Source organism: Beta vulgaris, chromosome 5 (assembly GCF_026745355.1).
Source record: "Beta vulgaris subsp. vulgaris cultivar EL10 chromosome 5, EL10.2, whole genome shotgun sequence".
Lineage (NCBI taxonomy): Eukaryota > Viridiplantae > Streptophyta > Magnoliopsida > Caryophyllales > Amaranthaceae > Beta > Beta vulgaris.
Window position 1 is genome coordinate 63,418,310 of NC_079206.1, and position 27,060 is coordinate 63,445,369.

Here is a 27,060-nt window from a genome sequence, read left to right on the forward strand (position 1 = left end):
TTTATAGGCTACTTCATTTTGTCACACCAAAACATTAAACCTAGTTCTCTTATTGGATCTAAAAGTATGTAAAGAAAGAGCCTTATTAAATTGACACCTCTAGCATATTTATTAGTCAGATTTGCAGGTCATGTAAGCTCCTAAGTTGGGTTTGACTTTGATCCATTGAAATCATAAGGTCAAATCTTTACCATTAAATCAAGCTTTATTTGGTGTAAAACTAAATTCATTAGGAATTAGTATTTAGTACAAAATACAAAAAAAGGGAGGAGAGATTCAAACCTATAACATATCGTTCACATCATATTAATCTTAACCAATAGACCAAAATATTCTTAATACATAATAGCAATATTAACATTACATCATTGCACTTAAAAATATAACATTGCTTGCATCTAGAGTTCCAATCTACACTCCATAAAAATAAAATGGTCAAAAGTACATTTGGATCAACCAAAGGTGGAAAAAAGTGAGCACGATCAACACAGTTTAAAGCAAACTCAATTGCCCAAAACAATTCAAAAAGCCACCAATCAATCATCACTATTACACCTTAAGCACAAGGGTCCCATCTTTTCTGGGTCTGAAAATCCCAAAACAAATGGGACCCATTGCTGACTAGAAAGAAGACTGCTTAGCTTAGTTTCCCACCAGAACAATGGCCACTTTCCATGTGAAGGTTCTCTGTAACTCTACACTCTACTTTACCCACTTATCCTCCATTTTCTCTCTCAAATCTAAACAGAAGAGAGAAAATTAAAGAGAGAAAGAATCAAAGAAATGCCCTTTTTTGCTAAATTATGGGGCATCATTTTATCAATTCATTTGTTATGTTTGTTTAGATCTTGTTATGGAGGAGACCCATATGTGTTTTTTGATTGGAGAGTTTCATATATCACTGCTTCCCCTCTTGGATCTAAACAGCAGGTTTTGTGTTTTATTTTTATTTTTTTTGGATTTTTTAATTTATTATTGCTGTATTAAGTCTTTAATTGCTTGGTTTAATACTTTAATTTTCTGGGTTGCTAGTGTCGGTGGTTTTATAGACTTATAGTAGTAGTGCTATTTTCAGTAAAAAGGTTGAAACTTGAAAGGTTCATAATTGGTAAAAATTTGAGGTATAATTTCATAAACTAGAGAATTTGTGTTTGTTTCACTCTTCAAATAGTTTAATTGCTATTTTTGAGAATAAGGTATTTGGCCTGCTTTTTACTACTTATTGCATGATGATTGAGTTGCATTTTCTGCAAGTTTGTGCTGAATTAGGGTTATAGTACTAAAATTCAGTTAAAGCACCTTTTGGAAACTTGACCCATGTAAGATGTAACCAGACTGAGAGATTCTGTAGCAGGGCCTAGGCCTTTGTGCATTGCTTTTTCTACTGCTCCACATTGGTTGGGATTGTTGCTTAGGAGTCATGCTCATATGGTCATATGAGACTAGAAAATGACTTGGGTTCGAAATTTTTCAGCGTTGGTGCATTGGTTCTTTAATCTTTCTAGTTAGCACTATATTGCAAGGTCTGGTGAAGTTTGGAAGGAAGAAATGGTCTCATGAAAAAGAGAAAGTCTTGTGATTGGAATACAATATAAATTGCTATTGGCAACTTTTGTGAAAAACTACTAGTTTATATTGCGCTTTCCTAGTTCTTAAGTTGGGAGTAATGCATAGCCTTAGAGTTCAGTTTGTCTTGGAACATGGAAACCAATGTACATTGTGATCCTACTTCGTTGAGATGCTGTGTTCGGCTTCATCTCCTAGTGTGCATTTGGTCTTATGCTGTGGCACAATTCTTAGGGTTTGCATATGAGAAATTCAGCATTCTGGGCAGCTGTCACTTTGGGCCTTTCGTTATCTCTTTGTTGCAATATTCTATACTACAGCTATATTTGGGTTTGGTGTTGGTCAAAAATTGACAAGTAGATGTCCCTGTCTCAGTATTTTATATCCGTCACAAAGAAAGGAAGCTCGATTTCTTTCGTATTGAGTTAGATTCTCTTGTTTATAGTTTCAGTTTGTATGTTTTTTCCCTTTTCTCATTGACAATTCATGTGTAATTGTTAACTATAATATGAGATTCTAAGTTCTAACCTTCTGTACATTGTACTACTATAATATACCAGGTTATTGCTATCAATGGGCAATTCCCAGGACCAATTCTCAATGTTACAACTAACTGGAATGTCGTCGTTAATGTTAGGAATGATCTTGATGAGCCACTGCTTCTAACTTGGTAAATTTCAGTGACTTGAGTGATGATTAGACTTGGCATTGTTAGCAGTTGACACTTGATAAAAGACATTTTAATATGCTTAGGCAATTGCAGGGCTGGTGTACAACAGAGGAAGGAATCTTGGCAGGATGGTGTCTCAGGGACAAATTGCCCTATCCCTGCTGGCTGGAACTGGACATACGATTTTCAAGTTAAAGACCAGATCGGGAGTTTCTTTTACTTTCCATCCTTGAATTTTCAGAGAGCTTCTGGTGGATATGGGGGCATCACTATAAATAACAGGGAAATCATCCCCATACCGTTTGGGACCCCAGACGGAGACATTACTCTTTTGATTAGTGATTGGTATATAAAGAATCACAAGGTACCTATGAACTTCTATACCTCTTTCTAGTAGAGGAAACTGAATATTCTTCAGAAATTGGTGAAATTAACTTCCTTCATTGGGATAATAGGAACTTCGGAAGGACCTTGACAGAGGACAGGACCTTGGCGCTCCTGATGGTGTGCTTTTCAATGGACTAGGTCCTTATCGCTATGACACAAATCTTGTTCGTGGAAATTTTCAATTCTTGTCAGTGAATGTTGAACCAGGTACACCTTTTCTATATTGGATAACATACAAGGTGCGTTCAGAATCGTAACATATTCTTCATAAATTTTTGTAATGCATACACATACTCAGGGAAGAAATCTGAAGGCTTTTCCTTATTCATTTAGGTTCATGTATTTTGTCTCTATCCAACACAGGGATTGGAGTTCTCTAAATGTTTACTACGTTGTTGTGTTTTTCATGCTAAATAGCTGATACGTGGCATGCCAATTTATCATATATCCAACATGCATGGAGCTATCCCCCCTCAGTCCCCAACCTAGAAGCTATTAGTTTTTCTGTGAAACTGCTGACGCATCATAATGTCTGCATCCCTTTTTCTCATATCCGTCTTTATGGAAACAGGAAAGACTTATCGTGTACGAGTGTCTAATGTTGGTATCTCTACCAGCTTGAATTTCAGAATCCAGAATCACAATCTAATTCTTGTTGAGACTGAAGGGTCATACACAGTTCAGCAGCAATACACGGACTTGGATATTCATGTTGGTCAGTCCTACTCATTCTTAGTCACTATGGATCAAGATGCCAGCAGTGACTACTACATTGTTGCCAGTCCTCGGTTTGTAAAAACTTCTTCTTCTGGGGGTAGCGCTGTTGGTGTTGCTGTCTTGCACTACTCCAATTCTCAGGGACCCGCTTCAGGTCCTCTTCCAGCTCCTCCTACTGATTTAGACCCATCTTACTCTATGAATCAAGCAAAATCCATAAGGTTGCATTTTTCTGCCATCAGTAAAATTTATCTTAAACTTGTTAATTCTAACTTTATTAAGTGTTGCTCGAGTGCTGTATACCTTTCATTTATTAATTTTCATGTCTAGTATTATATTATAGGAGGTCTTTGTAACAGACGAAGGTCAATTAGTAAATATGCTAAATTCACAGTTCGTCTATCAGTGGTTTTCCCATTATAAGATTTTCCTTCGATCTCCTGTTTTAGCTGACCGATCTTGCATTCTTCATAAATGACATTTCTGCAGGTGGAATTTGACTGCAAGTGCTGCTCGTCCAAACCCTCAGGGGTCTTTCAGATACGGTCAAATCACAGTCACGGATGTTTATGTGCTTTTAAGTAAACCTGCAGAGCTTATAGATGGGAAGTGGCATACAACTCTCAATGGGTTATCCTACTTTACGCCTTCAACACCTTTAAAGCTTGCCCAGCTTTATAACGTACCTGGAGTGTACAAGCTCGATTTTCCGAGCAGACCAATGAACAGATCTTCAAGACTAGACACTTCGTTAATAAATGCAACTTACAAAGGCTTCGTGGAGATTATACTGCAAAATAGTGGTACAACTGTTCAAACTTATCATTTGGATGGATATGCCTTCTTTGTTGTTGGGTAAGCTCAAACTGCACTGTAGATATTTTTCTCCATACCCTGGAAGTTGAAACACAGCTTATGAAGTTCCCATTTGAATTTCTAGGATGGATTACGGGATGTGGTCTGAGAACAGCAGGTCCGCCTACAACAAAGATGATGCTGTGGCTCGTTGCACCACTCAGGTACTTGTTCTATTACTGTTTAGTCTATTATAGAGTGGTATGTCCTGTATAACGTTGCTTGTAGAAAGCGATGTTCCTGTTTTACTTGGTAAATTACAAATTCTCATTTTGCTTTCATTGGCTTACAATTAGTCTATCAGTATCAGCTTTTTTGCAGGCAATAGGTGGGATTCCTGTAATCTGTTGATCCCCCTTTACATTATTCAGTTCTGGATTAACTCTGCTGAAAGACGTAGTATTTTTTTTTCTGAACAATGATATTCTAATGATTATGTGTTGGAAGTATCCGTAAAGACGAATCTAACAGTATTACTTTGACAATGTAAACAAATTAATGGCCAAATTAACAAATTCCGACCTTTAAAAGGAAGTATATTCCGGGATGGAGGGACTAGGGAGTATCTATTTAGTAATGCATCACTAAATCATGTTGTTTGTGACAGAAACGATAATTTTGAACTTATATACTCCACGTACAGGTCTATCCTGGAGCATGGACTGCTATTATGGTTTCACTTGACAACTCCGGCATTTGGAATCTCCGAGCTGAGAATTTGAATTCTTGGTATTTAGGACAGGAGGTTTATTTGAGTGTTCTGAATCATGAAAAGGACAATAATGAGGTTGCTTTGCCAGATAACACAATATACTGCGGCTTATTATCAGCCTTACAGAGGTAAGATGACATATAAATAGAAATTCTGCACATGAACTCTCCTCCCCCCTGCTTTTTCTGTCACATCTTGTCCCCATTCTTCCAAGCATGAAACTCTTGCAGCTCGTTTTGTAGGCAGTAATAAATGTTTATAAATAGTAATTATTTGTAGCTAATTTGTGCAGAAAATCTCATGCCAAATTCCATGGTAATGCCTGTTCATCTCCTAATACCTCTTTCTCTTCATAAAATTTCCATTACCATCGATATCCACTTTAGAGGTGGTATTAAGTAGAGATGGAAATTTATTTTGAAAAGATATGCTCGGAGATGAAGTTACATTATCATGGGGAGTGGCTTGATACTTTACAAAATTACATAGAACTTGAGAGCCATCAAACCCTTAATTACTGGCTTCCAAACAAGTCGTTAAGAATATGTTCCCCTCTGAAGATAGTAAGATACCGTAGTAAAGCAGTGATTGCACTATTGCAGTTTGTTCATCTATCTCTTCGTGACATTCGAGCACTGGACTTGGCCTTTCATATCCTTGCATACACAAGACTAAACACCATAGTCACAATAAAAGATCTTTCAATTGAGCAATTGGTTAATTTCTTTTCCTTCTTATCACAGGGATCAATCTCAGAGGATAGACTTTTCAGGCATGCAGCAACTTGCTTGCGTAAGCACTACAACGCTGGTTGCTTTAGCTATTAGTACCCTTATAATTTACATGTCTCTTAACTCAGTAGCATGCTTTTAGTAGAACATGATCATTCACTTCACTTAACTTCATCAGTTGAAGATGTGCGCCAAAGGTGCCTTCCTAGATGCGAAGTTAAAATGTTAGAAGTCACATATTGTTCTCGTTATTCTTTACATTAGCTGAATTTTGGAGCAGATAGAATTCCTGTACTAACAGTTACCATTTTTGGTTTACACCTTACTTCATGTCACATCTATTTCCTTTTAGAAGTTTAAGTGGTGGTGTTATAGTTTTAAATAGATGAGTGAATCTTTGGGGTGTAAATCTTATTAGCAATGGCTCTTGCGCACCCACAACCAATGTCCAATTATCTAGATGGCGAGCTTGCTCCAACCTCTGTAGTACAGCTTATTAGGGCAGATATTTTTTTGATAAGGACACCATCAATCGACATCGACACGCATGAGCCTTCATGTTTATTAGGGCAGATATGGTTAACTCAAAATCGTTCAATACATTTTTTGTTCAGATCATGAAAAAAAATATCTAAAAAAAAAGTAGTACTACCTCTATCCCTTACAATTTTAGAATTTCATTCCTCAACTTAGTTTAGTAACAACTAATTCTTTTATACTTTACTTCTGATAAAAACTATAATCATAAAATAAAAGCAACTAAATTTATTCTCAAGCTATGTGAAATGTAATTATTATTTTTTATTTATGTGTACGTATAGCTAAATAGAAACATAAAGAAAATGAAATCATTACATTATTTTTCAACTAACCAACTTATTTTATTTTTTCACAAAATAATCAACAATAATATCCTTAATTCGCATACAATTTAAGAAGTAACGAATTTGTGATATTGAAGAATACAAAAATCCAACTATAGATTAATTAAGTAAATCCATTTAAAAGTTGTTTTACTTTATTGATGGATAACCAAATTTGTGCTAATATTGATTAAAAATTAACAACTATATTTCTTATAATACTTTTGATAAGATAGAAATCATAAACCACAAGCAACTAAATTTATTCAGTAAAAGTATAATCATATTTTACTTGATTCATCACATATTCAGTATAATGTTACTTGCAATAACCGGGCATTGCACAGGCCAACAAACTAAGATGATATTAGGAGATATATACAAAACTTAAGAGTCTAATATTAAGGGAGTCCATCGTGATCAAGAATTGAGAAATTGCATAAATCTTACATAATTAATGAGAAAGGAGTAGAATATTGGTTCTCCCTATTCAGAATCATTATGTGAGAATAATTGGTCAATATAAGAAAAACTTATTGAAACGGAAGGGGTATTTATCAATCCAAAATTTTGTCTTCTTTATAAATCTCTATTACATTTGCTATCATTCTAAATGTTGGTATCCAATGATGATAGAAATTTATGAAAAAAGATACATATTTGAAAGTAAAATTGTATCATAAACATTATTAGCATAATAAAACCCCCTTTCCAAAATATCACTTTTTTGTAAATTTATTTTCAATATTCCATTATTTATTATCAACTTACCTAGTTTTGCAAGGGGTAGAACACTAGATGATAGCAAACTTGGAACTTGCAAAAAACACTAATATACTTCCTTGTTTCCAATTTCAAAACCTACTATTTTACATGTGGTTTAAAGAAGGTTCAAAAGAAATTATAGTTAGGTGGATTTGAGGCAAAATTTTAGTTTTTTTTTTTAAAAAGGTGGAGAGTAAGCATTTATATAAATGACACAAATACGTTTGAGCAAGTAAACTAATATGTAATAAATGTTAGTCGCAATTTTCCAACGAAAGGGCATTTGGTCTAGTGGTATGATTCTCGCTTAGGGTGCGAGAGGTCCCGAGTTCAATTCTCGGAATGCCCCAAGTTATCATGTTTTAATTTTACAATCAACTGTAACTAAAAACAAATTATTTATTACCAAAGAAACATTAATAAGCTGGGCATTTGGTCTAGTGGTATGATTCTCGCTTTGGGTGCGAGAGGTCCCGAGTTCGATTCTCGGAATGCCCCTAATCTTTATTTTTTTTAAAGTTAGCCTTAATATTTTTTTGATAAATCTCTAACAGGTATATATATCTGACACAAGTTTTCGTGTAACATATATTGTTTGTGTATATAAAAATATTGTTTGTATTTCGTATAACAAATAAGGAGAAAACAACACAAATGATATTTTTACAGACAAATAATATTTGTTGTAAGGAAACTTATATCTAACAGATCTACCTATAAGAGGTTTAGAATGACTGCGAGTCTGCCACGTCTTGACATGAGCACATGGCAATTGGAAAATGAACCAAACAATGCCTAAAAATTAATACACAGGCCCCACATCTTTGAAGCTTCCTACAACAAACTAAAACATGATGAGCTAAAACACAGGATGACAGGAGAAAGATGTGTAAAGAAAAGTCTATAACTCTATATTGAGCTTTCTATGTAGACAAACAAATGAATTTCATTCATTCATAACCTTAAAATCAAGTCCAAGTCTCCTAAGTCAATACTTACCTACTGATGCGACTACAATTCAAGCTACAAGAACACTTCCATTAGAAATAAACAGAACCACACACAAATAATAGAGCCAAAAACAATGGCTACTGCAACAGAACCAAGCATTGTAAACCCACCACAATACTGGAAACTAAACAAGTGTGATTTCTTACCAGGAGAGTCTTTCACAAGCTGGAATGCATACAAGTTGGAAGTCTCACAGACATGCTACCGGTTCAAAGATCGTATGATGAGTCGATCAAACGACGCAGATGAGCTTGGTGAGATTCGACAGCAGAGCAAGAACGACATGAAACGGTGCCTAAATTGGTGGGATTTGATCTGGTTTGGATTTGGGTCAGTTATTGGGACAGGAATTTTTGTTCTTACTGGTCAAGAAACTCATGATCATGCTGGACCAGCTATTGTACTGTCATATATAGTTTCAGGGTTCTCAGCTATGCTTTCTGTTTTCTGCTACACAGAATTTGCAGTAGAGATTCCAGTAGCAGGGGGTTCATTTGCTTACCTGAGAATTGAGTTAGGAGAGTTTGTGGCGTTCATAGCAGCCGCGAACATACTTTTAGAAGGCATTGTTGGGAGTGCAGCAGTTGCTCGAGGTTGGACATCGTACTTCACTACTCTGTTAAACCGAGAGCCAAATTCATTACGATTTCATACAAATCTTGCAAAAGGGTTCAACCTTTTGGATCCTATTGCTGTTGGAGTTCTAATAATTGCTTCCACTTTAGCAATCCTCAGCACAAAGAAAACTTCCATCTTTAACTGGATTGCATCAGCAGTGAATACTGTTGTGATAATCTTTGTAATTATCGCGGGATTTTCACATGGGAAAACATCAAATTTGACACCATTTCTTCCCTTTGGAGTAAAAGGGATTTTCCAGGCAGCAGCAGTTGTCTATTTTGCTTATGGTGGATTTGACACCATAGCGAACTTAGCTGAAGAAACAAGAAACCCAGCAATAGATATACCAATTGGCTTACTTGGGTCAATGTCTTGTATCATAGTGATATACTGCTTGATGGCTCTTTCACTTAGTATGATGCAGCCTTATACAAAAATCGATCCAGACGCTGCCTACTCCATTGCATTCCAGAGTGTGGGATTGAAGTGGGCAAAGCCTCTGGTAGCTCTTGGTGCTCTAAAGGGAATGACAACAGTTTTACTAGTAGGATCACTTGGACAAGCCCGTTATTTGACTCATATAGCACGAGCTCACATGATCCCGCCATTGTTTGCTTTCGTGCACCCGAAAACAAGCACTCCCATAAATGCCACACTCTTGACTACTATCTTAAGTGCTGGCTTTGCTTTCTTCTCAAGCTTAGATGCGTTATCAAGCTTATTGTCTATCAGCACCTTGTTTATCTTCATGATGATGGCAGTAGCACTTCTTGTGAGAAGGTATTACGCGAAAGGAGTCACCAATCACAGAAATCGCTGGACACTAACTGTATCATTGCTGACAATTATTGCAGCTTCTATGGGAAGTGCAGCCTATTGGAGTTCAAATCCCCAAGGCTGGTTAGGCTACACTATAACAGTCCCATGTTGGTTTTTAGCAACCATGGCGATAGCAATCAAATTGCCTCAGCAACGTACACCGAAGTTCTGGGGTGTTCCTTTTGTTCCATGGCTTCCATCCATGTCAATTGCCTTAAATATCTTTCTAATGGGTTCACTAAGCACTGAAGCTTTCATAAGATTTGGCATCTGCACAATCATCATGTTAATATACTACTTGATCTTTGGTCTTCATGCAACATATGACATGGCACATCAAAAGCTTGTTGGAGGTTCAGAAAGTACCTAACAAAAGCACCGCAAAGTGGCCATCGTAACAGGATGATGTCAATGAGATTCATGAAAATCCCCAAAATTGTCTTGAAAAGTGAAAATTCTAAATTTAGAGAAACCATATACAAGGATATACTACAGTTATCATCATATATTAATCCTCTATGCATATTCAATGTTCTTCTAGTAATCTAAATCTGAGCTTTACCATATGCATTAGGCACCATAGTATTGTACTTGAAATTGTATTAGCAATGATGAAAGAATTGGACAGCATCATCTACTACAGATTTTTAATTACCAATCATCAATATTACAACAATTAGAAAAGCACGTCTAATACACCAAGTACCAAAGAACAGATGCCAGGTATACATGGATGCAAATAAGTATCACACAAGATAAGCTTGCACTATAATCTTCCAGATTTCCTCTATGGATGTGTTTAAACTTATTTAAAAAATTAAAGAAAAAATTAATTAAAAAAAAAAACAATTTCACAAGTTCCAATAGGTTCACATATTATAGTAAGCTTAGATCAAAAAAGCTTTAACAAGTCCAAATTAACTGAACATAATACATCCTAAAATGCAAAAATGTTGGCAACCAGAAGACCTTGTCATATGCAATTGTCACACTCATCACGCATATTCACAATTGTCCAATTTTGGATTCTGCTGAAATTACATATTACATATGGCACAGCCATTTTCATATGACTCTTGTTTTGCATGGTTTCGCATAACCTGATATATTGTCCGATTATCGCCCCACAGAACAATGAGCAAGTTTTCATGTGGGGCTTCAAGGTTCACAGTCCATGGGACACTGTTTGTATCACCTCATCCGTCGACTCAGATGAGGCTACTTTCCCCTTTAGATTACTTTCGATTATCATTCGTAACACAATCATCATTCTTAGAACTCATTCAATAATTAGTTATTCTTAATGACATGCTACAAAAATGACAAAAACAACATACACGCATTAACAAAGCTGAATACTAAACCCTTAAATAAGCTTAACACATGCTTTTGGTGACTTTTACTTGAAAACGACTCAACAGTCAACATAATCACACTATCACAACATGCATCTCATCAACTCCTATTGACCACATGCTTATTATATCTTTATCCGATTATATCTTTTCTATCACGCCATCATTCACATAACAACAACAATGGTTGTCCATCAAGTAAACTATACACTGCTCTTTCACTAAAAAAATATTAATGGACAAATTGAGTATCTTGGATTTTTGTAACACCAATGACAGAAATCTTTTTGATAATTGTTAAAATTATAAGACACCTAATCTTTTCTGATACAGATTTGATTTCCTTAAGGATGAGGAGCTAGCTCATGTGGTAGAACACTCCCCTCTGATCCTTGAGATCAAGGGTTCGATCCTTACCCCCAACATTATGTTGGGGTATTTCCTTAGCATGCTTTGCCTGCTTTACCAACCAATGTGCTGGTAGTTCCTACAAGGCTAGTAATCTTGGTAGGGGTTAGCCCTTGGGCTGACTTAATTTCCCAATAAAAAAAAAAAAACAGATTTGATTTCCTTGTGACTTTTGGAAGTAAGCATTATGATGCCATAGAAAGATAATTGTGACTTTCACGGAATAGCCAACTGTAATATAACCAGGATATATATAGGTTGTCAAACAATTGGTTATTCGTGAAATGAACTTATTTCCATCATTTTCTGTACGAAAATGCCACATCTAATGCCACAGTTATCCAGCAAAGAAGCACCAGGCAAAAAATTGAGAATTTGAGAGCAACTCGTTTAAAAATGGACCATATCATCAACTTTCTGATAAGCCCATGACCATCTACCTTCTCCTCTAGTGTTCACTAAGCATAACTGCGGTTAACACCCAGATTATACACGACAATAACAAGTGATCCAATATCTACGGCAGCATTAGGGTATTCGGTCTATTGCTTTTGGTGCAAGAGCTCCCAAGATAGTTCTCAAAATGCCTGCAAATCTTTTTTTTTCTGTTCCTCCTTACCACAAAGTATATACTACTCCCTAGATCACCGTCTCGGCGTCTCCCATATTTTCATATAGCTTGCTCCATTACCAGCTTTCTGCCAGTTGTATGAAAACAGAGTCCCTGCATCAAATGTTGAACAGGCAAATTAACAAACAGTCACAAACTTAATTTAGATATCAAATTGTTTTGCTCAGTCTCATCCTGAAGACTGTAAAGAGGGTAAATTTGTTACATATACCTCAGCTTCAAGCAAGGATATGGAAGATAAAGCAAATTTCAGCTAAACATTATTGTAGCACGTTAACTGAAAAACAAAGGAAAGTCTCCACCTCGATATGCACAAAAAACACAAAGTTGGGCATTTGATCTAGTGTTGAGATTCTCAATTTGGGTGAGAGAGAGCCCCCCAGATTGCTAAGTCTAATACTAACTTTTTAGTTCTAATCAGTACGTAAATCAGTCCTTTCCATTAGCGATTTTACAACCATGATTGAGGCCACAAACAGAAAACGATCATATGACGAGGAAACAACAAACAAAACTTTCAATCAACTATCTCAGACTTTAAAGATGATGTCTTGTTTGAGCTTTTGGGTAGTTCATGGAATATTTACTAGGGAAGAGAGGGGGTGTTGAGTGTTAACATTACAACAGACAGAAGTTGCTAGACTATGTCCCCCAAAAATATTACTATATCACTACAGACACAAAAGGCAGAAAAACAGCAAGGCCAGAACATTTGGGTTACTTGTGAATTCTCAGTTCAAGTGCAAGAGAAGCCAAAATTAAGACTTGGAGACTAGTTTATAATGTCATTCCTATGTTTCACTAGCATTTACCAATTCAATCTCTAGATCTGGTCCAAACACACCACCAAATCAGGAAAATAAAAGCGACGGCAAATTATTTTAGCTGCAAGCCTGCAACACAATATAGTTATATGACTGACTTATGATAATGCACCATAGCCTACAAAAATTCCTACCACCTTAACTCTACATTGGTTAAACATCAGAATGAAACAATCTTTAACCAGCCTCCAAAATCTCACATCAAATAAAATCGAACTTAAAAGAAATAGCAGTCAAATAAGGCTACATGAGCCTAAAACACCAGATGAGCTAGGTAAGGTGAAAGTCAACTTAAGAATCTTTCTCAGCAAAAATATTAAGTAAAAAGCAATAAAACATCATACAGTTGGGCATTTGGTCTAGTGGTATGATTCTCGCTTTGGGTGCGAGAGGTCCCGAGTTCGATTCTCGGAATGCCCCAGATACAAATAGACTGTGGAAGCCTTTTTTTTTTCATCTATTAAAATCTTCCTCTGTTTATAACAATAGCTCCAACTCACCAAAACACTAATGAGTTTCCACAATAAATCTTCGCAGCAAGAAATTAGCAAACTCCTTGATTGTGAAGCAGGTCTGCGGTTAAAGAAACAATGCTTTCGGATCCTAAGATTAGCAGAAATACAGAGGATTCTCGCTTTGGGAACGAGAGGTACCAAGTTCAATTCTTAGAATGCCCCACATTCCTAAACCTATTAGTAACCTTTTTTCTAGAACCAGTACAAAATTGGGTCCTTCTCATCCAAATTTCACAATCATGATTCACGCCACAAACAGGATACATCATACAAAATTAAATTTTGAATCAACTATCTCAAACACAAACAAAACCATATCTTATTTGAGCTTTTATGTTTTTTATGGAATATTTGCTAGTCAAGAGGTGAGAAAGTGAAGTTACAGCACACAAAAGTTGCTAGACACTGTCATTATCGCCACATTCACAAAAAGCAGAAAAACAAACATTTGGTCGAGTGGTGTATCCTCAGTTTAAGCACAAGAAAAACCAAATGTTATTCTTTGTTTCACAAGCATGTTCATATTTAATCTTTATATCTAGCCCAAGCCTACCAACGAAAGCAAAGAAAAAAAATAAAAAAAATTGGCAAAAATTTTTGGCTGCAATGCAATATAACTGTATGATGAACTAACCATGATGCAACATTGTCCCCAATGTTCCTAGCATTAAATTGAACCCTGATCAGATATCAAAAAAGAAACATAATTTTAAAAATAAAAAAACAGCCTCCAAAATCTCATTATCAAGTAAAATGATTATATATATAGAAAGAAGAAGAAAAAACAAATAGATGAGCGTTGGACACCAGGAGCACAAGGTGAAATAAAGTCAACTTACGAATCTTGCAGTACTAGGCATTAGGCAAAAGCAGGGAAAAAAAACGCGGTCGCGGTCGCGTTCGCGGGAACGGTCACGTTTTCGCGGGAACGGCTTGTAACGGGCAAATAGAACGTTTCGCGGCCGACGCGGCGTGAATTTTTAAAAAAATTCACATAAATATGTTTCAACTTTATTTGCATTTTTTAGTTTATGAAGCATTATACAACATAATATAATCAAATCTAATAGAATATCATGTTTCATCAACTATATAATTAAATCATAGAAAGAATTTGGCCAATGTTTGAAAAAAACGGATGTAACGGGGATAAAAGCGTTCTAACGCGGCGAGTTCGCGTTACGGAACGGACAACGCGGCGAGAAGTATGTGAATTTTATTATGGCGTTCCGTAACGGGATTTCGCGGAACGGCAAATCCAAAATCCGTTACAGAACGGCCGTTCTGTAACGGAACGGGAGAGTTTTAATTCCATGGGCAAAAGGCAATGTAATATCTAACAAACATACAGTTGGGCATTTGGTCTAGTGGTATGATTCTCGCTTTGGGTGCGAGAGGTCCCGAGTTCGATTCTCGGAATGCCCCAAATACAAAAATTTATTTTTTCCTCTACTGGAAGCTTCCTCTGCTCATAGCAATAGGAACAAATCACCAAAAGAACACTACTGTTCTTCCACAACAATTCCTAACAGGCAGAAATAACCAAGCAACATATTACGTGGAGCAGGTCCGCAGTTGAGGAAGGGCAACTAAATGAGAACAAACCACGCTTCAAGATCCTAAGTTTTGGGAAAGATACAAAGTTAAGACAGACTACACATCAATAACAGGCAATTTGATGCGGCAGCTTTGTAAGCAACAAAAGGGCATTTGGTCTAGTGGTATGATTCTCACTTTGGGTGCGAGAGGTCCCGAGTTTGATTCTAGGAATGCCCCAAATTATAAACTTCTTTTTATTTAGAATCAGAACATGATAGACTTCTTTTTATTAAGATTTTCACAATCATTACTCAGGCCACAAACAAGATACATTATACGACAAGCAAATAACAAACAGAATTTATGATCCCTTGCCTCAAATGAAAAAGACTGTGGAAACCAAATATGAATCAACTATCTCAAATACACACAAACAAGACCATGTCTTATTTGAGCTTTCATGGTTTTTATGGAATATTTGCGGGTCAAGAGATTAGAAGATGAAATTAACTACAGAAAAGTTGCTGGCTAATGTCAAAATAAACTATCGCCAAACACACAAAAGGCATAAAACCAGCAAGACTTGGACATTTTCCAGTGATGAATTTCTCAGTCAAATTCAAGACTGGAAATCCTGATATATGAAGTATCACTTCCTCATTTTACTAGCAATTTCCAATTAAATTTTTGCATCTATCCCCAGACTACCACTGAAAGAAAAGGAAAAGGAGAAAAAATAGGCAAATTAACACAAAAATAAATGTATGGTTGACTAACGAAAATGCAACATCGTCACCGAGGTTCCCAGCAGTTTAAACTTTCAGATCAAAACAAAGGGTACTACATAAATAGACAGAAGAGGGGGAGAAAAGAAAAGCATATGAGCCTTAGGCCCTAGATAAACCAGGTGAAATAGTCAACTTAGAAATCTTGCAGCACTAAACAAAAGGCCATATGATCTAACAAACAAACAGTTGGGCATTTGGTCTAGTGGTATGATTCTCGCTTTGGGTGCGAGAGGTCCCGAGTTCGATTCTCGGAATGCCCCAAATACAAATAGACTGTAGAAGCCTTTTTTTTCCATCCATTGACTAACAAAAGTTGCTAGCTCATGTCAATATAAACTATCACCACACATACAAAAGGCAGAAGACTTGGACATTTTCCAGCGATGGAATTCTCAGTTTATGTTCAAGAGAAGCCAAATTCAAGACTGAAAATCTTGATATATTAAATGTCATTTATTCATTTTACAAGCATTTTCATATTCAATCATTGTATCTAGCCCAAGCCTACCAATGAAAATAAAAAAAGGAAAAGGAGAAAGAATTGGCAAAGTTAATTTGCCTGCAACTTGAAACGAATGTATGGTTGACTAACGACAATGCACCATTGTCACCAAAGTTCCCACCAGCTTCCGATCATAAACTCTCGCATCAAAATAAATGATACTACATAAAGAGACAGAAGAAGAAAGGGAAAAAACAAAGGCATATGAGCCTTAGGCCCTAGATAAACAAGGTGAATTAAAGTCAACATAGGAATCTTGCAGCACTAAACAAAAGGCCATATGATCTAACAAACAAACAATTGGGCATTTGGTCTAGTGGTATGATTCTCGCTTTGGGTGCGAGAGGTCCCGAGTTCGATTCTCGGAATGCCCCAAATATAATGAGATTGTTGAAGCCAAAATTTTTTCGATCCATTAACTATCAAAAGTTGCTAGCTTATGTCAAAATAAACTATAACCACGCATACAAAAGGCAGAAAAACAGCAAGACTTGGCCATTTTCCAGCGATGGATTTCTCAGCTTACATTCAAGAGAAGCCAAATTCATTACTGAAAACCCTGACATATGAAAATTTCATTTCATAATTTTACAAGCATTTTCCTATTAAATCAGTGTATCTAGCCAAAGCCTACCAATGAACAGAAAGGAAAAGGAGAAAAAAAACGGAAAAATGTTTGGCTGCAATACAACATACATAACTGTATGATTAACTATCAAAAATGAACCATTGTCCCCAATGTTCCCAGCAGCTTAATGAACCCTGGTCAAATACCAATCAAAAAGATCTGTTTTGTTTTATAAAACAAACGGACAACAAAACATTCACATCAAAATAAATGAATAAATGATACTACATAAATAGACAGAATTAGGGGGAAAAAAATAAAGGTATATGAGCCTTAGGCCCTAGATAAACAAGGTGCAATAAAGTCAACTTAGGAATCTTGCAGCACTAAACAAAAGGCCATATGATCCAACAAACAAACAGTTGGGCATTTGGTCTAGTGGTATGATTCTCGCTTTGGGTGCGAGAGGTCCCGAGTTCGATTCTCGGAATGCCCCAAATATAAATAGACTGTACAAGCCAATTTTTTTTCCATCCATTGACTAACAAAAGTTGCTAGCTGATGTCAAAATAAACTATCACAACACATACAAAAGGCAAAAAATCAGCAAGATTTGGACATTTTCCAGTGACGGATTTCTCAGTTTACGTTCAATCGACACCAAATTCAAGACCGAAAATCCTGATATATAAAATGTTATTTCGTCATTTGACAAGCATTTTCCTATTAAATCATTGTATCTAGCCAAAGCCTACCAACGAAAGAAAAGGAAAAGGAGAAAATTTTGGCAAAGTTAATTTGCCTGCAACACGACAGGAATGTATGGTTGACTAACGAAAATGTACTATTGTCACCAAAGTTCCCAGCAGCTTCTGAAGAAAAATATTTTGTTTTATAAAACAAACAGCCTCCTAAACTTTCACATCAAAATAAATGATACGGCATAAATAGACAGAAGAAGGGGAAAAAACAAAGGCATATGAGCCTTAGGCCCTGGATAAACAAGGTGATTTGAGGTCGACTTAGGGATCTTGCATTACTAAACAAAAGGCAATGTGATCTAACAAAGAGTTGGGCATTTGGTCTAGTGGTATGATTCTCGCTTTGGGTGCGAGAGGTCCCGAGTTCGATTCTCGGAATGCCCCAAATACAAATAGACTGTGGAAGCCAAATTTTTTTCCATCCACTGACTATCACCACACACAAAAGGCAGAAAAACAGCGGGAATTGGACATTTTCCAGTGATGGCTTTCTCGATTTACATACAAGTGAAGCCAAATTAAAGACTGGAACTCCTGATATATGAAATGTCATTCCTTATTTTAAGAGCATCTTCCTATTTGTCTACCAATGAAAGAAAAGGAAACGGAGAACAAAAATGGCAAAAAAGTTTGGCTGCAATACAATATAACTGTAGGATTAACTAACAAAAATGCACCATTGTACCCAATGTTCCCAGCAGCTTAATTGAACCCTGGTCAAATACAGTCATACCAAACAAAAAGATTTGTTTTGTTTTATAAAACAAGCAGCCTCCTAAACTTTCACATCAAAATGAATGATACTACATAAATAGACAGAAGAAGGGGTAAAAAAAAAGGCATATGAGCCTAGGCCCTAGTTAAACAAGGTGAATTGAAGTCAACTCAGGAATCTTGCAGCACTAAACAAAAGGTAATATGATCTAACAAACAAACAGTTGGGCATTTGGTCTAGTGGTATGATTCTCGCTTTGGGTGCGAGAGGTCCCGAGTTCGATTCTCGGAATGCCCCAAATACAAATAGACTGTAGAAGACAATTTTTTTTCCATCCATTGACTTTGCTAGCTAATGTCAAAATAAACTATCACCACACATACAAAAGGTAGAAAAAAAGCAAGCCTTGGACATTTTACAGCGATGGATTTCTCAGTTTACGTTCAAGAGAAGCCAATTAAACAATGAAAATCCTGATATATAAAACGTCAGTTCTTCATCTTACAAGCATTTTCCTATCAAATCATTGTATCTAGCCCAAGCCTACCAATGAAACAAAAAGGAAAAGGAGAAAATTTTGGCAAAGTTAATTTGCCTGCAACATGAAAGGAATGTATGGTTGACTAACGAAAATACACTGTTGTCAACAAAGTTCCCAGCAGCTTCTGGACAAAAATATTTTTTTTTATAAAACAAACAGCCTCCTAAAATTCACATCAAAATAAATGACATGACATAAATAGACAGAAGAAGGGGAAAACACAAAGGCATATGAGCCTTAGGCCCTGGATAAACAAGGTGATTTGAGGTCAACTTAGGGATCTTGCATTACTAAAAACAAACAGTTGGGCATTTGGTCTAGTGGTATGATTCTCGCTTTGGGTGCGAGAGGTCCCGAGTTCGATTCTCGGAATGCCCCAAATACAAATAGACTGCAGAAGCCAAAAAAATTTTCCATCCATTGACTATCACCACACACAAAAGGCAGAAAAACAGCAAGACTTCGACATTTTCCAGTGATAGATTTCTCAGTTTACATACAAGTGAAGCCAAATTCAAGACTGGAACTCCTGATATATGAAATGCCATTCCTCATTTTAAGAGCATCTTCCTATTAAATCATTGTATCAGCCCAAGCCTACCAATGAAAGGAAAGGAAAAGGAGAAAAAAAAATGGCAAAAAGTTTGGCTGCAATACAATATAAGTATAGGACTAACTAACGAAAATGCAACACTGTCCCCAATGTTTCCAGCAGCATAATTGAACCCTGGTCGAATACCGTCATGCCAAACAAAAAGATCTGTTTTGATTTATAAAACAAGCAGCCTCCTAAAATTTCACATCAAAATGAATGATACTACATAAATAGAAAGAAGAAGAAGGGGAAAAAACAAAGGCACATTAGCCTTAGGCCCTAGATAGACAAGGTGAATTAAAGTCAACTCAGGAATCTTGCAGCACTAAACAAAAGGCAATATGATCTAACAGACAAACAGTTGGGCATTTGGTCTAGTGGTATGATTCTCGCTTTGGGTGCGAGAGGTCCCGAGTTCGATTCTCGGAATGCCCCAAATACAAATAGACTGTAGAAGACAATTTTTTTTTCCATCGACTAACAAAAGTTGCTAGCTAATGTCAAAGTAAACTACCACCACACATACAAAAGGTAGAAAAACAGCAGGACTTGGACATTTTCCAGTGATGGATTTCTCAGTTTACGTTCAAAAGAAGCCAAATTCAAGACTGAAAATCCTGATATATAAAACGTCATTTCTTCATTTTACAAGCATTTTCCTATTAAATCATTGTATCTAGCCCAAGACTACCAATGATACAAAAAGGAAAAGGAGAAAAAATTGGCAAAGTTAATTTGCCTGCAACACGAAAGAAATGTATGGTTGACTAAAGAAAATGCACCATTGTCAACAAAGTTCCCAGCAGCTTCCGAACAAATTTTTTTTGTCTGTTTTATAAAACAAACAGCCTCCTAAACTTTCGCAACAAAATAAATGATACTACATATATAGACAGAAGAAGAGGAAAAAACAAAGGCACATTAGCCTTAGGCCCTAGATAAACAAGGTGAATTAAAGTCAACTTAGGAATCTTGCAGCACTAAAAAAAGGCAATATGATCTAATAGACAAACAGTTGGGCATTTGGTCTAGTGGTATGATTCTCGCTTTGGGTGCGAGAGGTCCCGAGTTCGATTCTCGGAATGCCCCAAATACAAATAGACTGTAGAAGACAAATTTTTTTCCATCCATTGACTAACAAAAGTTGCTAGCTTATGTCAAAATAAACTATCACCACACATAAAAAAGGCAGAAAAACAGCAGGACTTAGACATTTTCCAGTGATGGATTTATCAGTTTACGTACAAGAGAAGCCAAATTCAAGACCGGGACTCCTGATATATGAAATATCATTCCTCATATTACTAGCATTTTCCTATTAAATCATTGTATCTAGTCCATAAAAGGAGAAAAATTTGCTAAGTTTATTTGCCTGCAACAGAAATGAATGTATGGTTGACTAACGAAATGCACCATAGTCACCAAAGTTCCTAGCAGCTTCATTGAATCCTGGTCAGATACAGAACAAAAAGATTTGTTTTGTTTTATAAAACAAACAGTTCCTGATCTTTCATATCAAAAATAAATGACACTACACAAACAGACAGAAGAAGAAAGCGGGAAAAACGAGGGCATGTGAACCTTAGGCCCTAGATAAACAAATTGAAATATAGTCAACTTAAGAATCTTGCAGTATTAAGCAAAAGGCAACATAATATCCAACAAATATCCAGTTGGGCATTTGGTCTAGTGGTATGATTCTCGCTTTGGGTGCGAGAGGTCCCGAGTTCAATTCTCGGAATTCCCCGGATACAAATGGATAGTTTTTTTTTCATCTATGAAGTTCTTCCTCTGCTCAGAACAAGAGGTCCAAATAAACAAAAGAACACTAATGTGTTTCCACAACAATTTTTCACACGCGGGGAATAAGCAAACAACATGATAATGAACCAAGTCTGCAGTTCAGGAAGTGCATAGCAAATAAAAATAGAACCAGCCGTTAGCAAAAATACACATTAGCACCAGTGACATTACGAGGCATCTGATGAACACTTTGTGATCATCAAAAAGGCATTTGATCTAGTGCTTTGATACTAGCTTCCGGTCAGCGAGTTAGTTCAATACTCGTAATGTCTTGCCTTTTGCGTAGTTGAGTATAACTAAATCTCCGTGCTATAACAAACTTAGTTGGTTAAAAAAAAAGGATCGAAACGAGGTCTTAAAATTGAAGTCTTCCGATGAGTATTCTAAACTCGTACAAGAAGGATTTTTTTTTTCCATTAATTATCTTTCCATGATAAACTATGTCTTTCTTCTACAGATTTTGACTAAGTATATATTAACAAATCTATCTCCCTCTCCCTCCCTCACTCCCTCTCTCTTTCAGGCCCAATATTCAGGTGACTACAACTTTGCATTTCCGAAAATGGCATACATCCCATTCAGGTATCACTCTGACCTTTTTCAGCAACTGATAAGTTCACACAAATTCCCTAGTGAAACAACTGATCCCCAGTTCACTAATCTGAATCTCGCTGAAGGAGTCATTGGACAACAAATTCCATATCTCTTCATAGTTCATATGATTGCACTAGGTTCGAAAAGCATGACTAATAAGTTAAGTGGATCAACAATCTAGTAGCATTAGGTGAATCAACAATCTCATTACGACCACAGAATACCCCCCACCCCCACCACCACCAAGGTTTAGCAAGTTCCTACTTCGAATTCTTGACATGACCTTTTACGCCTCTGGCTCTTTATTCCACCTTTCGAATTGGAAGTCAAAACGAAAGACGGTCACCACACGAAATGCATCTAACAAAAAGTTCACAAAGTTACGATAATCATAACAATTGCTTGGATTCATTTCACCCAAGGGCATTGATCCTCAGTCAACCATATTCAAGCACGTTGATCACACACACAGATGACAGACCCCCAAAAAAAAAAAGTAAACTACTAATTAGTTGATTAAAAAAAGAAAAACCAATAGAATTAAAAATTAAAACAAAATAAACAATTTTCAGAAATCAAATTTATCAAATATCACTCTGTAGCACGTCCTCCACAAAATATTGCTCAAAAATCACACATGTTTCACAATTCAGTACTTGAATTTTCAGAGAATTAGAATATGCAACCTACTAATTCATAAATTAAACCAAATATCGACTCTACTACTGCTAAATTAATGCTACTCAACAATTTAATCGTAAACATACAAGCAACAGATATCTAATTAAAGTCAAATTAACATAAAGTTTAGAATTAATAAATCAGACATGTTACCTCATAATCAATCAAAGATGGATTGAAGCGCGATCAGAGCATATGAGCTTACAATAATTACCCCATATGAAAGTATATTCAGTCTTCTTCCCCACTTTCATCACTAAAATAGCTAGGGTTCTTCTTCACTTTCTTCCCTTTCCCCAATTTCTCTTGTTCCACTCCCATCAACAATCTCTGATCAGCACCACTATCAACCACAGAAGCCCAATTATCTTCCTCATTCCAATCTATCTCTTCCTCGGCCTCGGCCCCGGCCTCGGCTTCAGTCTCGGTCTTTTTCCTCTGCTCAGTCTCTCTCCTACCCTTCTTCGGAACGGGGCGTTCCCTATTACCGAGCTGATTCCTGGGACACTCATAGCTGAGGTGACCTTCTTCACCGCACTCATAACACCTGGACTTGTCCTTGTAAACACGGCGACGAATGAACTCGGGAGCACGGCCGTTGTCGGCGGCAATGGAAGCAGTTAAGGTGCGACCGTTGAGGATTTTTCCGTTCATTTGGCGGGCGGCGGAAACGGCGTCGTTGCGGGAGACGAAGAGGATGAAGGCGATGCCGCGGCTGAGACGAGTGGTGGGGTGTTTGCGGATGGTGACGCGAGCGACCTTGCCGAAGGTGGAGAATATGGTGAAGAGGTCGGAGTTTGTTAGGTTGTAGTCAAGATTGCTAACGTAAACGGTTGATTTTGACGGAGCTAAGCCGCCGCTTCCGCGTTTGGTGGTGGTGGAGGAGGATGGTTGAGAAGGTGTAGGGGTGGTGTAACGGTAGTAGAGGGTTTCGTCTTCGTCGCTGTCGCCCATTGTCGTTGTTTTTGCTGATTACTGCACACACCAAAGTTCAGCGAGGACCTTCTATACGCGCGATGCTTGCGTCGATTGTGTAGGTTTTTTTAATAAATTTCATCGAAATATAATTTTAAAAGGGTAATGTATAATTAGGGTGCGTTTTATTCAGTTTATTGGCCCTGAAATCCTGAACTTATTGAATCTTATCTGAACTGAACTTATTGAACCTAAACTGAACTTATTGGAACTTATTAAACCTGATTGGACCTGATTCAACTTATTGGATGTAATACTCCGTATTTTTAGTAGCAATTTCGTACTAATTAAGAAAATATAAAGAATTAATAAAAAAAGGTATTTTAATTTATTTACAAATTAATAGGAAATTGTTAGGCATTTTCGGAGTTTTAAAAGAGTAACCTAATCTTCACTTGACCTAGGGTTACTACCTTTTGAAGGGAGTATAAAAAGAAAAGGAGAGGGAATTTCAGAAAACCCTAAACCCTTCCTTCTCCCTCTCCTCAGCCGACCTTCTTCTCCCTCTCTCTCTCCTCAGCCGATCTCTCTCCTTCTCTCTCTCTCGAATTTTTCTCCCTCTCTCAGATCTCTCTCTCGGATTCTCTCAAACTCTCGCTGACTTTCCTCTCGCCTCCTCCCTCTCGTCGCCGGTGGTTGTGCGAGTTCAGACGAGGGCTTCGTGCGAATTGTCGAGAGTTTTTGGTGCAAATTCTGACGAAGGTGTTCGAGGGTTTTTGTAATACTCCGTATTTTTAATACTAATTTCGTACTAATTAAGAAAATATAAAAGAATTAATAAAAAGGTATTTTAATTTATTTACAAGTTAATAGGAATAAATTATATAATATGAAGTTGTTAGGAATTTCCGGAATTTTTTAAAAGAGTAACCTAATCGACCTAGGGTTACTACCTTTTGGAAGGGAGTAAAAAAAAGAAAGAATGGAATTTCAGAAAAAAACCCTAAACCCTTTCTTCTCCCTCTCTCCCAGCCGACTTTTCTCTCTCACTCTCTCCTCAGCCGATTTCTCCCTTCTTCTCTCTCTCTCGAATTTTTCAGCCTCTCTCCCTCAGATTTTCTTTCTTCCTCTCTCGGATTCCCTCTCAGTCGGTGTTTGAGGGTCGCGCGGGCGTAGTCTCGAGTGGTGCGAACTCGCGCTGCGAGCGACGAGGGTGTGCCGAGGTTGCGAGCGACGAGGGTGTGCCGAGGTTGCGAGCGACGAAGGCTGCGCGAGGTTTGGTTCGAGCGGTGCGCAGGCGTGTCGAGTTGTGCGCGACGGTGTTCGAAAGGCTGCGAGAAATCGTCGCAGGTTGGTGCGTGGTTTGTGCGAGTTCTGTCGCACGAGGGTTTCGGTTGTTGCGCGGGGATTGTGCGAACCAGCAAGGCTGGTGTGGGTGTCCGTGGGCGACGAGCGAAACCGGGCGAGGCTACTGTGCACTCGTGTGGTGTGGTGTTTCGATTCCGGAGGTCGGTCGCCGGAGTTCTTTTGCCGGCGAGATTTAGCGGTATAACTTATGCACCTAAATTATTATATCAGTTTTTTATTTAGATTTACTGTTTTCGTAATTAAGTAAGGTTTGTAATTAATAATTAGTAATTTAGAGTGTTTAGTAAATTATTAGATTGTTTAACCAGTTAAGTTATTGTTCTGTTTTAAGTAAAAAAAAATTCTGGTTAGGGTTGTAATTGGAATAAGATAAAAGCAGGAGACGTGTGTATTATTATTAGTTACAATTATTACTGTTTCATGAGTAACCTGTTTCATGAAATCTGACTTTGGGACGTATGATTTACCCTTTTGGACATGGAACTTACTTTTGGACATGGAACTTACCTTTTGGACATATGACTTACTCTTGGACATATGACTTACCTTTTGGACATATGACTTACCTTTTGGACATATGACTTGACTTTTGGACATAAGACAGGCTGGACTTATGACATTTTGGATTGGTAAATTAGTGGACTAATGTTACTAAATAACTTAGTTACTCACTAATTCTGACTACTAAAAGACGTTAAATTCACTAGATTAGAATTATAACGAAAGTTCTAGAATAAGGTTTTAACTATTGCGTAATTCGAATCGATAGATCGTTATGGTCTTAGTACGTAGTAGTTGTTAGTGTTATCAAGGACGTAACACTAAGCTTTGTTTTAACGATTTAGGTCCCAATTTCATAAGCGGCTCGTTCTATTAAGTCAGCGAAAATTCTCCGTTACAAGGTACGTACGCGTACCAGTTTACTTTCAAAGCTTAGTATCATGTTTAGGTTGCAGTTCATGTTATTGGAACCTAGTACCATGATAGGGAACTTTGATTGTGATTGTTTGGTTAGACGTTTATAACGTGAAATAAATATGATGCATTGAAATATGTTGCATTGAAATGCGAAGTTCTATCGTAGTGTAACATCAGCATTATTAATCTGATCTATAGAGTAACAAGGTGTTACTAGGGATAAGATTGAGTTTGGTAATTAAGAGAGTATGTAAATGACTCTTAAAGTTATAAAAGAATGATTGGTAATAAAAGAAGATTATGGCGATACTTGTAGTTGGACTCCCTACAAGTATAGAACAATGGGGGGAGTGTAGGACTTGTCCTACACTCCTACGCAGGCCTACTGTGACGACAGTAGTGTCCTTATATTTTGATAACTCAAGTAGGCGGAAGGTTCCGTTCGATCTTGGGGGTATGCATACTAAGGTGATGGGTGTGAGACGGAACAAAACCGTATTTGCATTTCATCTAATAGACCAAGTTGTCTATTAAGGATTCAGTAGCCCGTATGATTCTAGTAAGATGACGGTGCCCGTTCGATGCCAAATAATGAAAGATTAAAGGATGTGAATAACGTAGGTTCATATAACAGTTGTAATGTATGCTTCATTTATTCATATGTTTCATGGTTCATTACGTACTCAGCATAGCTGACCCTGTGTGTTATTATGTGTTTGTTGTCCTGTGATGAACTATTGATACTTCAATGGGGAGCAGACTAGGTGAGCTGGTGCTGCTGCATGACATCAAGCATATGGGGGCTAGACTGTAGTTTGAAGTTAACTTTTGGTTTGATCATTAATGAATTTTATAGAACATTATTACATGGTTTGAGTTTGAATAAAGAGGGGTCATCTATGATTCCCGAGTTGTAATTACATTTTCTATTCCGCTGCAATTTGGTTTTGAGACAATGAATTTGAGTTACCGTATTTCTAATTATGCCTTGCGTTCCATCGCGGCGGTAACACTCCCAAAGTCGATGCGACGTAGCTTAGACGTGTATGGATTTTGGGGGTGTTACAAAACTGGTATCAGAGCCAGAAGCTCCTATTTTCAAAGACGTTTTCGAAACGATTTCAAAACGGGTAGTATGGGCTAGGAGCATATAGATCATGTCATGTGCATTAAGTCATAGGCATGTTATCATTGTACTTTGTTTGTATCTCGAACTTGTATGTGCTCTCTGTGTAATTGAAATGTGAAAGGTTCTTGAAATCTTCAAATGTGACTAGATTAAGAGAGTGTACAAAGATAGGTCTAAATTGATTAGACTCAAA

At 37.0% G+C, this 27,060-nt stretch overlaps 3 protein-coding genes, 1 long non-coding RNA gene and 12 other non-coding genes across 17 annotated transcripts; 15 read left to right on the top strand and 1 right to left on the bottom strand.

Moving 5' to 3' along the window:
- Window positions 1-482: 482 nt before the first annotated feature.
- Window positions 483-5,998, top strand: LOC104894434 (monocopper oxidase-like protein SKU5). Its single transcript, XM_010680659.4, has 9 exons — window positions 483-930; window positions 2,127-2,236; window positions 2,330-2,600; window positions 2,692-2,830; window positions 3,195-3,561; window positions 3,830-4,195; window positions 4,281-4,359; window positions 4,839-5,035; window positions 5,651-5,998. The coding sequence occupies exons 1-9, from the start codon at window positions 784-786 to the stop codon at window positions 5,778-5,780; spliced, it is 1,806 nt and encodes a 601-aa protein (XP_010678961.1). The 5' UTR covers window positions 483-783; the 3' UTR covers window positions 5,781-5,998.
- Window positions 5,999-7,543: 1,545 nt separating this feature from the next.
- TRNAP-AGG (transfer RNA proline (anticodon AGG)) lies at window positions 7,544-7,615 on the top strand. The gene has a single exon. It is a non-coding gene; the product is annotated as a tRNA-Pro (tRNA).
- Window positions 7,616-7,692: 77 nt separating this feature from the next.
- Window positions 7,693-7,764, top strand: TRNAP-UGG (transfer RNA proline (anticodon UGG)). Its single transcript has one exon. It is a non-coding gene; the product is annotated as a tRNA-Pro (tRNA).
- A 363-nt stretch (window positions 7,765-8,127) lies between these two features.
- LOC104894435 (cationic amino acid transporter 5) lies at window positions 8,128-10,357 on the top strand. The gene has a single exon (XM_010680661.4). It carries the CDS (start codon window positions 8,351-8,353, stop codon window positions 10,085-10,087), a length of 1,737 nt encoding a protein of 578 aa, XP_010678963.1. The 5' UTR covers window positions 8,128-8,350; the 3' UTR covers window positions 10,088-10,357.
- A 1,460-nt stretch (window positions 10,358-11,817) lies between these two features.
- On the bottom strand, window positions 11,818-23,562 carry LOC104894436 (U11/U12 small nuclear ribonucleoprotein 31 kDa protein). Of its 2 annotated transcripts, XM_019249747.3 has the most exons (3): window positions 22,691-23,562; window positions 14,085-14,129; window positions 11,818-12,204 (listed from the first exon to the last, which is right to left on the bottom strand). In XM_019249747.3, exon 1 carries the CDS (start codon window positions 23,489-23,491, stop codon window positions 22,769-22,771), a length of 723 nt encoding a protein of 240 aa, XP_019105292.1. In that variant the 5' UTR covers window positions 23,492-23,562; the 3' UTR covers window positions 11,818-12,204; window positions 14,085-14,129; window positions 22,691-22,768. The 2 variants fall into 2 exon arrangements, with proteins under 2 accessions (XP_019105292.1, XP_010678964.1); XM_010680662.4 differs by lacking the exon at window positions 14,085-14,129.
- TRNAP-UGG (transfer RNA proline (anticodon UGG)) lies at window positions 13,284-13,355 on the top strand. Its single transcript has one exon. It is a non-coding gene; the product is annotated as a tRNA-Pro (tRNA).
- TRNAP-UGG (transfer RNA proline (anticodon UGG)) lies at window positions 14,804-14,875 on the top strand. The gene has a single exon. It is a non-coding gene; the product is annotated as a tRNA-Pro (tRNA).
- TRNAP-UGG (transfer RNA proline (anticodon UGG)) lies at window positions 15,966-16,037 on the top strand. Its single transcript has one exon. It is a non-coding gene; the product is annotated as a tRNA-Pro (tRNA).
- Window positions 16,582-16,653, top strand: TRNAP-UGG (transfer RNA proline (anticodon UGG)). The gene has a single exon. It is a non-coding gene; the product is annotated as a tRNA-Pro (tRNA).
- TRNAP-UGG (transfer RNA proline (anticodon UGG)) lies at window positions 17,272-17,343 on the top strand. The gene has a single exon. It is a non-coding gene; the product is annotated as a tRNA-Pro (tRNA).
- TRNAP-UGG (transfer RNA proline (anticodon UGG)) lies at window positions 17,921-17,992 on the top strand. Its single transcript has one exon. It is a non-coding gene; the product is annotated as a tRNA-Pro (tRNA).
- On the top strand, window positions 18,549-18,620 carry TRNAP-UGG (transfer RNA proline (anticodon UGG)). Its single transcript has one exon. It is a non-coding gene; the product is annotated as a tRNA-Pro (tRNA).
- On the top strand, window positions 19,171-19,242 carry TRNAP-UGG (transfer RNA proline (anticodon UGG)). The gene has a single exon. It is a non-coding gene; the product is annotated as a tRNA-Pro (tRNA).
- TRNAP-UGG (transfer RNA proline (anticodon UGG)) lies at window positions 19,823-19,894 on the top strand. The gene has a single exon. It is a non-coding gene; the product is annotated as a tRNA-Pro (tRNA).
- On the top strand, window positions 20,477-20,548 carry TRNAP-UGG (transfer RNA proline (anticodon UGG)). The gene has a single exon. It is a non-coding gene; the product is annotated as a tRNA-Pro (tRNA).
- A 941-nt stretch (window positions 23,563-24,503) lies between the features above and the next one.
- On the top strand, window positions 24,504-26,694 carry LOC125497388 (uncharacterized). The gene is made up of 3 exons (XR_008969635.1): window positions 24,504-24,998; window positions 25,666-25,722; window positions 26,498-26,694. It is a non-coding gene; the product is annotated as an uncharacterized LOC125497388 (long non-coding RNA).
- Window positions 26,695-27,060: the final 366 nt, after the last annotated feature.